A 10813-nucleotide genomic window follows, 5' to 3' on the forward strand; every position below is an offset into this window, starting at 1 on the left:
AGCTGGGCCTCTACTTTACCTCCTTACCTGCTCATGTAGCTCACAGGATGATGGCTTTACCCTCCAGGCTTCCACCCAGGCCAGCAGGGATCACCCCTCCAACTGCTCCACAACCCTGCACTTGCTTCCACTGTTCCCCAGATTGAGCTGAAAAGCCTCTTCCCCAGTCTTCAAAATCAGCACCTCCCAGGATGTCACACATTAACACCAATGCCTTCTCCTGTAACCTTGCCTCTCAGTCAAGAACCCCTTTGTCTACAAATACTAATGAAAGCTCTTTACAACAAACTGGTCCCCTACAACAGGAAAGTTGTTCTGTCGGGGGAATGGGGCTGCTACCCACAGAGGTTCAACTTTATTTCTACACAAACTTCCTACCTGAGATATTCTCTGTGTATATTAAACCTCGAAGAGACTTAGATAAAGGTGCTTATGAAGTGACAGATGTATTATAAGGAAAAGTACATGCAGATGCATTGTAAGCAAAAGTACTCAGAATTACTACTGGTTATATAAAAACCTGTCCTCATTTATTACAATATTAACACTACATACATCAACCACTTCAGGACTATTTGGAGATCTGCTGGTTCAATGTGGCAGAACTAACAAACAGGTTGAGGGATCAATGGGTGGGTGAATACAGGAAATGACTTGAGAGATTTCTGGATACCAGAAACTCTTTGTGGCCTCAGCGTCTAACGCGATACACGCATGGGAGAGTCTTACATAGAAGTGACTAAACCCAGTGAGAATACAAGTGTAGGTATGCAATGAAGCCCAGTGTTCACAGACACCAGTCCTCAATCTTGGCAGTGTGTCCACTGGGAGAGTTCATAATAGAAATGCGATAATCAGGGATAGTGATGTCACATGGAAAAGGAGACTGCTTCCCATTCTTCTTCTTCTTCTTCTGTTTCTACACCACATTTGACCATTTTAGTACACGCTTGTGTTCGTTTAATATACTTTACAACATTTTTCACCGTACATGTGTCTTTGTGTAGCTAACACTGCTGTAAGTGTTGCCCAGTCTGAGGCTCTGTGCCAGTCACAGGTAGTTGAAACACGGGTGTAGCCACACTTCTTCATTGGTCCCTTGGACGGTCCGACTCTGGTACATAGTTGTTGAGACATCGCCGCCTTTGCCATGCTCCCTCATCCCCTGCTGGGAAGGACTCAGCTGCTGGAACGTACATATTGTCACTGTCAGGTGTTTTCTTCAGCCTCTCGTTGCACATCCGTCATTGTGCCTCCTTGAGTGTGGCATCAACAGGTTGGGTGATGGTGAGGAAGTTCCTGTATGACTTCAGACATTTGAGTGCTGCAGGATAGTCGTACAGTGAGTGTCCCCCACAAGGGTGCTTCTATGATGCTGCTCCAGATACAGCTCAAGAAAAGCACCCTGGCCCACAACAGGAGGATACTGGAATGCAGCAATGAGGGAGTCTGAAAACTGTCCTGTTCCTGTACTGGGCTAGATGCATTCTCAGTTCTTCCTTGTTGGGTCTTATCCAAGAAGCCTATGCTGCATCCACAGGAGCTAGGCTGGGGATTCCCCATGACTCCACACATACGGCTTGCAGGCTTGGCTAAGAGCTCTTTGTTCTTCCCCCTTTACAACAGCTTTCCTCCATCAACTGATCTTGCCTGTGTCAGGTCAGAGGCCTGGAACAGCCAGCACTCCAGGGTGTGAGGCTGTTTCCTGAATGCCTACGGCTATCTCATGCCCATTCTCCGGCACTTGCACCAGTGCTTCCACACGTTTCACAAGGCATCTGTCCTTTAAAAATGAAAAATAAGAGAGACTTGGAACATCCAGGTCTATTGTGGGATTCAAAGGTGGCATAGCCATTCATGGCCATGCTCCACTCCAGCCGAGACACCAGTGCAATTTGCCCCTTGGAACAAGGACACTCCCGACACTGAATTATCACAGCTCTCCACACTCCATGGGCATCCCTCATTCCAGAACCTCAGCACTTCTCAAAAAGCAGAGGCCAAATCCCTGTCTATGCACAGACCAAGTTAAGTCAAACATTTCACGTTTTCTGTGCCAGTCCAGAATTTCAGGGTCATGTCCTGTTGTCCTAGAGATGCAAGTTGTGTCTCCATTTGGAACACTGGCCCCACATCTGACAAGCCATGCACAGTGCTCCATTGCAATGAACCAGTGTTGGAAGGGACCTCAAGGGTCCTCTGATCCAATCTCCTGCACAAATACAAAAATGTACTCTTACATCATCCCTGACCAATGCTTATCCAGCCCAATACCCATTCACTGCACCAGGGGTTCATACTCAGTGTCCTGCAGCACACCTGGGAGAGTACCACAGCGGGCTCACGCAGTGTATATTTTGGGGAATTCAAAAGGGACAGCCTATTTCCCTCAAGGTTTCCATGGCAGAAGAAAGACTTGTGCTGACATGGAGCAAGGCTCTGCATCAGTTAATTAGCTCCCTTGCAGCATCCCTCCACTCCTCCTTAAAGGGGCTGCTGGCTCCCAGAAGCTGGTCTCACTCGCACACTCACACACACCAGTCAGTCAAGACTCTTCCAGCACACAGACACAGCTCACAATGCCCTGTCGAACAAGCTGACTTTGGCTGGGGCACGTAAAAAATAAGCCATCAGGCACTCACCCCTGTCTCCTGTGTAGCTGCAAAGGAAAGAAAACAGTCCTGTCAGACAGCAGTTGGGTGTTTTGCATCACAGTATTCATGCAATTAAGGTCACAAGACCGACCTCTGCCTGTAGCTGCACATGGGGTGGCCAAGGGACAGTACGTGGACTGCATGGCTGTAACTGTTACCTGCACTAACCCCAGGGGAGACGCCCAGGGTAGAAGTACAATGGCAAACGCCCAACCCTTATCTGACATGCTCAGGGCTCCTAGTTAGAAGTTGCTGCTCAGGATCTTCCAGGGGAAACAAAGTCCATCAGGCACACGCTGCCGACCCGAGTTACAGCCGCCCCTTGGAACGCTAGGAGCTCTCGGCTGCTGACACTTACGTGGCTCATACCGGCTCCTCTTCTTTTTTTCTCGCCAGCAGAAGAACACTGCTACAGATATCAACAACAAGACGAGTATAACAAAACCAGTCACTGTCACAGCTGTCACAAAATCTCTGCTTCCACAACCTGCATCTGAAGCAGACGTCCCGGCCTTTACTTCAACCATACCGCTGTCTTCGCACCTGGGATAAAGGAAGACACATGCACATTAGGAGCAAATAGGTGTGTCACCAGCATCCCCACTGACTGTGCTCACACCCTGCTATCAGCCAGACCTGGAGCATGTGGGATAAAGTCCCTCCCATAGCCCTACCCTACAGCCTTAATCTAGACCAAACCCTGTTCATTTCAAGGCTGCAGGATTGGGCCTTCATAGACAAGCAACCTGGGCATGGTTGGGAACATAAGGTATAAAAGCATCAAGTGTTAACAGATGGCAGGAATGGAGTGATCACAGGCATCCCATTTTTTTTTCTCTATGAAAATCCCAGTTTCTGTGACAAAAAAATCCCAAACTCTCCTTTTTTAAAACCCCAAATCCATGTTTTTCCACAATTAAAATGATATACCACCATATATCTAGGTATCAGTTGAACACACTTTTTTATTGATATATTGACAATTTCAAAGCTATCTGAAAGCCTTCCAGCGCCTCAATCATTATAACAAAATTAATTCGAAATACTTAAATATTTTGGCATTTGATTTTGGTTTTTTATCACAGAAAATCAGAGCTGCCCCTGCCCCCTTTGCTGCAACCATCTCCCCTGCTGCTTTGTGGTGCTGAGCAGCCCTGATATGCTGGTGCCCCTCACTCTCAACCCACAGCCCCACAGCCCTATTCATGCCCCTCACTCCCAACCCATAGCCCCCGTACCTGCCAGTGCTTCTCACTCCTAACCCACAGCAACTGCCCCCCTCCCAGGCCTGCTGGTGCCCTTCACTCCTGACCTGCACCCCGCTGCCCCTCTCAGCCCTGCCGGTGGGGACCCGCAGCTGCCAGGGCTATGAAGCCAGGGCCCACGGTGCCCTTCCCACCCTGGCAGTGCCTGAGCCCCAGCTGTTGGTGTCAGGGCCCAGTACAGAGGCTCTCTCCCCCACACCGTGGGGCAAGGATCCGGGGCTCTCCGCCCTGCTGCCCTCCCCTCAGGGGCCTCTGCAGACCTAAAGCAGGAACAGGGACATTCCCATACAGACTTTGATACCACCCAGGGCACAGAAAACCCAGAGACATTCACTATCACACTCTACCACTGCACTTAGCACCATCCAAGGCATCGAAAGGCTGAGAGTCTTCCATAAAACCGCTATGCTGAGGGCCAATTCAGCCTCACTGGAGCGTTTTGCATTGAATAACTTTAAAATATGCATTTGTACTTCATATTCTGATGCCCCTGGTGGGTGTTACACTTCAGGCATGATTAATGAGCCAATCACTTGTAACCTGGCTACGTGTTAATACAATTAATGGCACAATAAAACAAATAATAACCAACAAAGTTATTACCTAAAATATATGTAATAATTCTGTGGCTGGTTCCCATCCTGCCTTAAATTGTACATGACCAGGCATCAGCTGGTCAGGGCTTCCAGTCTCAGGAGCACATGGGAGCCCTCGATTCCCACATGCTCCGGAGGCTATGTGCTCCAATCACCTGCCAACCTCGCGGGTGCATCCGAGTCAAGGGCTCCAACGTGCCGCTGAGGCTGGGAGCTGTGATTAGCTGCCATTCCCAGCCTGAGGGGCACTTGGATTCCTTGACCCTGCTCTACTTCCAAGGCTGGGAGCACGAATCAGTGACTGGCTTGCTACTGGTCAGTGCAGGTGTAGATGGAGATCACGATCTTGTGCTCCCCCTACACTGGCAATATGACATGATTTGGATTTGATCCCTGACCCCACAATACACATGCTTGTGTAGCATGGCAGGAAGCATGATTGCTTGGGTCGTGCATCAGGTGCCATGACGCCTCTAACTCCACATCTACCAGGAGCCTGAGAAAGTCAAACTCCTCCTCTACGGCCACACGACGGTGGCCCGCTCAGCCTTGGAAAAGCAGTTGTGCTGCACAGGCGGATGGACAGCTTCCCAGCATTGGCCCAGTGCTCAGATCCACCTGGCCCCTCCACATGCCCCTGTGCAATGAGGATGAGGGGCAGAGAGCAGCAGAGGAAGCAGAAAAGGACTCCTGTCCCCAGCCTTGGAGGGACACCCCACTACTCAGCCTGGGGCCTCAACTGATTTATTTCTGCTGTCCTTGGAGCTCCTTTACCCACAGCTGATGTACCAGCAACTTCAGCTGAAAGATGCAATCCTGAAGGGAAACACAAAGCAAAGTAGAAAGTCAATGCAAGAAAGCGCCAGTAAAAGTCAGTCACCTACCTGGTCCACGGTGTGCAGACCTTTGACATATTTGCTGCTGAAAAGGTTCCCTTAGGACAGATCTCACATACATTGTCACTGGTCGCTGTACCTTTAAGAGAGGAAGGCAGACGGATGCTTACATGGAAGTGTGGCCCAAAGCAGCGTTGACTGCAGAAACATCTCCAAACCAAGGCAGCTGCAGCCTGCATACATCCCACCAGCTCCTCCAGCTGCTGCTCTGGCTCAGCACCCTCCCTCAGTCTTGAATGGTAAAACTGCCGTTACCTTTTCCCCAGTTCAGTCTGTGAGTGCAGGAATTTGCCCTTGATGGTGTGGCCACTAGGACCCCTTACCTGGAATGGACAACCGAAAGCCAGGGGGACAGATGGTCTGTTTTTGACACATTTCGCAGTCCTCATCGTGAAAAACACGGCAAAAATAGCCCACTCTGCAGCCACACACTGTGTTTCTTGTGTATGTACATTTTTCTTTTATTATCAATTTGAGTTCTATGGGAAAAATCACACAGACAACAAGCCCCTTCACCTGAGGAATCAACAGCAGAGACAAAAGCAGACGTACATGCACACCCCATGCTGGTACACCCCTAGCAGCATGACAGCTCCCAGACCTGGGCATGCTGACCTCTTGAACAAGTGCTGCCATGCATGGGCAGATTCAGGATTTCGGAAAGGGAATGCAAGAGCCGCGACCTGTGCTGCAGGTCTGGCTGTAGCCCTGCTCCCATCCCACCCCCTTCACCAGGGTGGACAGACCATACAACAGGAGCAGCAGCAAGGAACTATTTTTAAGTCCCTCAAGCAGGTAAAAATCTTTCCTCTTTCCCTCCCTTCACCACTGTGCAGTGACCTATTCCCTCTTCTCCCCCTTCTCCTTCCTCCTCCCTCCCACTGCTGCCCACAGCTGACTTGGGGGCAGAGGTGGGGGGCATTCAGAGCTGCTCCTGCCTCACTCCAGCTGAGCTGCACATGAAGGCAGGTTGAGTTAGAGACGGAGCAACACCAGGCTGATTAACACCAGGTTCCCTACCATCATGCCTGCTCCGAGGGTGGTAAGGCAGAAAGGAGGGACCCAGACTCTGCTATTGCTGCCCACAGCTGAGCCCACCTCCACAAAGAGCAGAGCTGGGGCATGCAGCAGAGGCTATGGAGCTTCCCATGCCCTTGACAGAAAAAGGAAACAACAGTGGTGGCAAAGGGAGAGGGGATGTGGGGATGGGAGGCGAGGTGCTGCTGAGTAAAGGGGAAGGGATGAGGGGGTGCTTATTTTGGGGAACAGAAAAAAAAGAAGCCCCCAGCTGCTGATCCCATAACACAGTTGACTGAAAGGGGCTGCATCCATGCCACCACACCTCCCTGCCCCCAAATCTGCCCCTACTTCTATGTCTCCCCTCTCATACTCCTTGGGTTGCATTTACATTTGGGCCAAATGACTACAGGGTAGTACCAAAAGGCTACCAAGTGAGTGCTAATCACCTACAAGGGAGATGAGACTCAACACTCCCCTGTGTTCTCTGTGTGCCAGGTAAAAACCTGGCCCCAGGTATCAGACAACACAGAATCAGGGCTTCAACAGCACTTGAGGAGCACTGTCTTGCCCTGGGACTTTGGAAGGGCACCCAGCTGTCATAACATCTCCTAGGCTAGCCTTCTGCCTGGCTGCCTTCAACCTGCTCTAATGTGTGTTGAGACCAGCAGAGGCTATGGAGCTTCTCATGCCCTCGACAGAAAAAGGCAACAACAGTGGTGGCAAAGGGAGAGGGGAGGCGGGGATGGGACGGGAGGTGCTGCTGAGTAAAGAGGGGAAGGGATGAGGGGATGCTTATTTTGGGGAATGGAAAAAAAAGAAGTCTCCAGCTGCTGATCCCATAACCCAGTTGACCGAAAGGGGCTGCATCCATGCCACCACACCTCCCCGCCCTCAAATCTGCCCCTGCTTCTATGTACATCACATCACCCAGAGCCGTCTCCCCAAATGACTACAGGGTAGTACCAATAGGCTACCAAGTGAGCACTAATCACGTACAAGGGAGATGAGACTCAACACTCCCCTGCATTCTCTGTGTGCCAGGTAAAAACCTGGCCCCAGCTGCCAGACAACACAGAATCAGGGCTTCAACAGCACTTCAACCTGCTCTAATGTATATTGAGACCAGACCGTCATGGCCCCACAACTGGGAACTTAAGTCACAAAGGCAGCTTGAAGTTCCCCAAGCACCTTCTGTCTTCTGCACTAGACCAGCAGCTCCTTAGCCACTGCTTGAAAGGCAAGGGTCTGATCTCCCCCCGGTACAACATGGAAGTAAGCCGGCACTGGGGCTAGCAGAGGTGAAAGGTTGCCATCAGCACTCTTTTCCTAAACAAAAAAAGTTCATCCTATTTCTTTAAATGAAATACATAAAGCCCTGCTGGCAATCTAGGTGACTACTGCCAGGCTCCAGAGGACTGCAAAAATAAGTTAGAAGCTGAACCTCAGACTCTGGAGGTCTGGTCCTGTGCCTGGGGTGAAGGGGGAACCAGAACAAAGTCACATGCAACATTTCACAGTGCCTTTACCTTCATCACAAAATTTACATCTTCTGCACTCCTCTAAGCCATTGGGATGGTCTGTGTATGTGTTTCCCACACAAGGAATGCAGGTTGTGGAGGAGAAATTGCTGCAATGTTTCTGTACTCGTTGACCTAAAGGCACACAAAACCATTAGCTCCTGTCTGAACCAAGGCAGTATATTTGATACATTCTTCATGGACAGACTACATACAGTCACAGGCAAGTGCGCATTATGATGCACACCCATTCCATACCCAGTTTGCTAAAATCCAGAGTTCTCATCAGGAAGTACTCTACCAGTTTGGCAACTGTAACCCATCAGACCAGTTCTGTCTGCTCAACACAAGTACAGGATGGATGGGCACAAGGGATGGAGTGTGTGTGACCATGCTGTTATGTTGTTATCCCCACTGCACTCATGCTTCCAGTCTGTGGAGCACGACACGGGCCCTGTCATGCATGTACATGTCCTCATGTGACTGTGCAGCGTCTGGGCTCCTCAGAAGATGGACTCCCAGGGACTGCAGATCTCCCTGGGGAGTCCCCAAGTAAACTGGTGTCTGCAGGGATGCTCTCCACAGCACGGGCCATGTGAGTGCCTGGTGACTGCCTGGGAAGAGGGATTAAAGGAGCTGGTGATAAGGGCCTCTTGAAAGCACACTGTAGGACTCTGGCCAGGGGCAGGACTGAAACTGTGTGACAGAAGTCGTCCCTGGCTACAGGGAATTAGGGTAACATAAACTGGCAATTGCCTGTGTTAGGGTTTCCATGGAAAGAAAATCACATTGTGTCCAGCAATGAGCAAGGGTCTTTGTGAGACCATCCCCACTCCCACCAGTAAGCTGCCAGGCTAAGGCCCAGGCAGCCAGTAAAGAGACGATGAGTGCAACTTGGCCAAAGCCATGCAGAAAATCTCTTTTGGGATCTCCCATGTTCTACGCAGTGCCTCAGCCATGAGATTAACCCACCTCACATCCTCCTCTAACGCATTAATAACATGCATTGTATGCCCAAAAGTTTAGTTCCCAGTGCAGCTTGGGTTGCTCAATTTTGCTCTTAAAGCACTGAAAATATCATACTCCTTGCTAACACAGCTCTGCCAGCAAAACCGGTGGGGTGGATGCAGCTCTGCCCACAGATAGGTGCCTTTATCAGCTTCTCTCATGCTGTTGGGGAAGATGGCCAGCTCCTTCTGTTAGCGCATGTTGTGTCTACACCCGGGCACTCTGCTGATATACATGAATGGGTTCTGCAGGGTAGAGAACTTGCATCCCACCACTGTCACTCCAGTTGTACAAGCTTTGGTGTCCGCAGTTGTGTCCAGAGACAAAGTAGCCTAGAAGAAGAGGCCAGGCAAGGGGGCTGCTTTAGGAAAGGGCTTTGTTTCCAAAAGAAACCACATTTACGTACCTGGACTGCACATGGGACAACACTCGCCATGTACCACGTACTCTCCTGGACTGCAGGGCATAGCTTCTGAAGGAATTGTTTTAATTACCAAGAACACGAGAAAAGTCTTTAAGGAGAAAAAGAAGAAAGGGGTTTTGTATTGTACAACACCAGGGATATACTATCCTGCATGCAGCCCTGCAGGCTCAAAAGCACACAGCAAGATACATGGCAGCATCAGAGCACTGGGAGGCTTTGGCCTGTAACAGCTGAAAAACCCAGTGGTGATAGCACTTGAAGCCAACCTCTCTCCTTCTCAGCCCTGCTGCGCCAGCCCCATGGACCTCCAATAGCTTTCATGCACCACCCTCTCCCAACCCAGAGGATTCGCCTGGCTTGAGCACTAAAAGCAGCCGAGGACACTGATCTGGAGGGCCCCATTTGCAACAGGAGGTGGTGTGTGCTCCACAACACAAGGGCAGCAGCTCCAGTGAACCATGCTCAGGGGCCTCAGTCCTGCTAGGGTGCAGCGTCGTCGCCAGCTGCCGTCTCCTCACAGCCGACAAGAATCTTCTCTTAGCCGCAGCGGCCTCGAACCTTCCCAGGCCCATCCCCTCCCTGGTTCCCTCGGGTCAGTTTGAAACTACAGGGGAAGAACGTGCCACAAGGCCACAATGCAATGGCCCCATGCACCAGGCACAGCCTGAGCTTAAAGTGAGGGTGTCCCAGTCTGCCCACACCTGGAATGGAAAACCTTTTGCAGCCCCGCAGGCCCCAGGCCCACGGTCCCCTGAGGCTGCTGCGTCTGAAAGAGCTTCCAAGCCTGCTCCTGCGCACACCAGGCCTCTGAACAAAGGGCAACGGGAGGGAGATCTGGCTGGGGCCTGTTCTGCTGTTTCCTCACAGCCGTTTGGCTCTGCACCAAACTCCGGCATGTTGCAAGCCCGGGAGAATCTCCCTGTCCCGTCTGCGCACAACTCAGCCCTTCCCGCACAAAAGTGCTGCCTCTGCGGGGGCCTCTCCCCAAGGGGACAGTCTGGGAGCAGGCGCAAGACGTGCCCCCCTGGCTTTTCAGTGGCAGTCGCATCCCCCGGGTTAAGGCCAGGTGCCCTGCGGAGACTCCTGGGCGCTGAGACGTCATACTGCCTTGTCCCCCCTCCCAGCATCAGCCCTGGCCCCTGCGGGGTTACACAGCTCCCACCAGCTCGGGGTCTGCCAGGGCAGAGCGCGGCGGTGCCAGGCGGGCAGGCCAGGCGCAGGAGGTGGCAGAGGCAGGCAGGTGCAAGCAGAAGCAGAAGCAGCAGCAGCAGGAGGAGATGGAGGCAAACGCTGCGGCCACAACCGATGAGGGCAAATACCGTGGCTGCGAGAGGCAGTGAAGCTGCAGCTCTCGGGAGCAGGACCTGCTGCCCCGCCACAACCCTGCGGTTTGGCTGCGCCGCCCGGAGCGGGCAGGACGGCCCCGGCCGCGC

General features: G+C 51.7%; 1 protein-coding gene across 2 annotated transcripts in view; it reads right to left on the reverse strand.

Annotated features, from left to right (window-relative positions):
• Window positions 1-422: 422 nt before the first annotated feature.
• The window catches only part of TNFRSF14 (TNF receptor superfamily member 14), a 10980-nt gene continuing 589 nt past the window's right edge, over window positions 423-10813 (reverse strand). The window contains exons 1-6 of one of the 2 annotated variants that reach the window (XM_019511667.1): window positions 10082-10327; window positions 9363-9468; window positions 7958-8083; window positions 5735-5890; window positions 5400-5490; window positions 423-3197 (exon numbers count right to left, since the gene is read on the reverse strand). In XM_019511667.1, the coding sequence (XP_019367212.1) occupies window positions 2897-3197; window positions 5400-5490; window positions 5735-5890; window positions 7958-8083; window positions 9363-9468; window positions 10082-10276 (975 nt within the window). In that variant the 5' untranslated portion in view covers window positions 10277-10327 and the 3' untranslated portion in view covers window positions 423-2896. Of the gene's footprint in view, window positions 3198-5399; window positions 5491-5734; window positions 5891-7957; window positions 8084-9362; window positions 9469-10081; window positions 10328-10813 lie in introns of those variants that run through there. The other variant, XM_019511668.1, reaches the window with a different exon arrangement.

Source organism: Gavialis gangeticus, unplaced genomic scaffold (assembly GCF_001723915.1).
Source record: "Gavialis gangeticus isolate Ggan-Ray unplaced genomic scaffold, GavGan_comp1, whole genome shotgun sequence".
NCBI classification, from domain to species: Eukaryota; Metazoa; Chordata; order Crocodylia; family Gavialidae; genus Gavialis; species Gavialis gangeticus.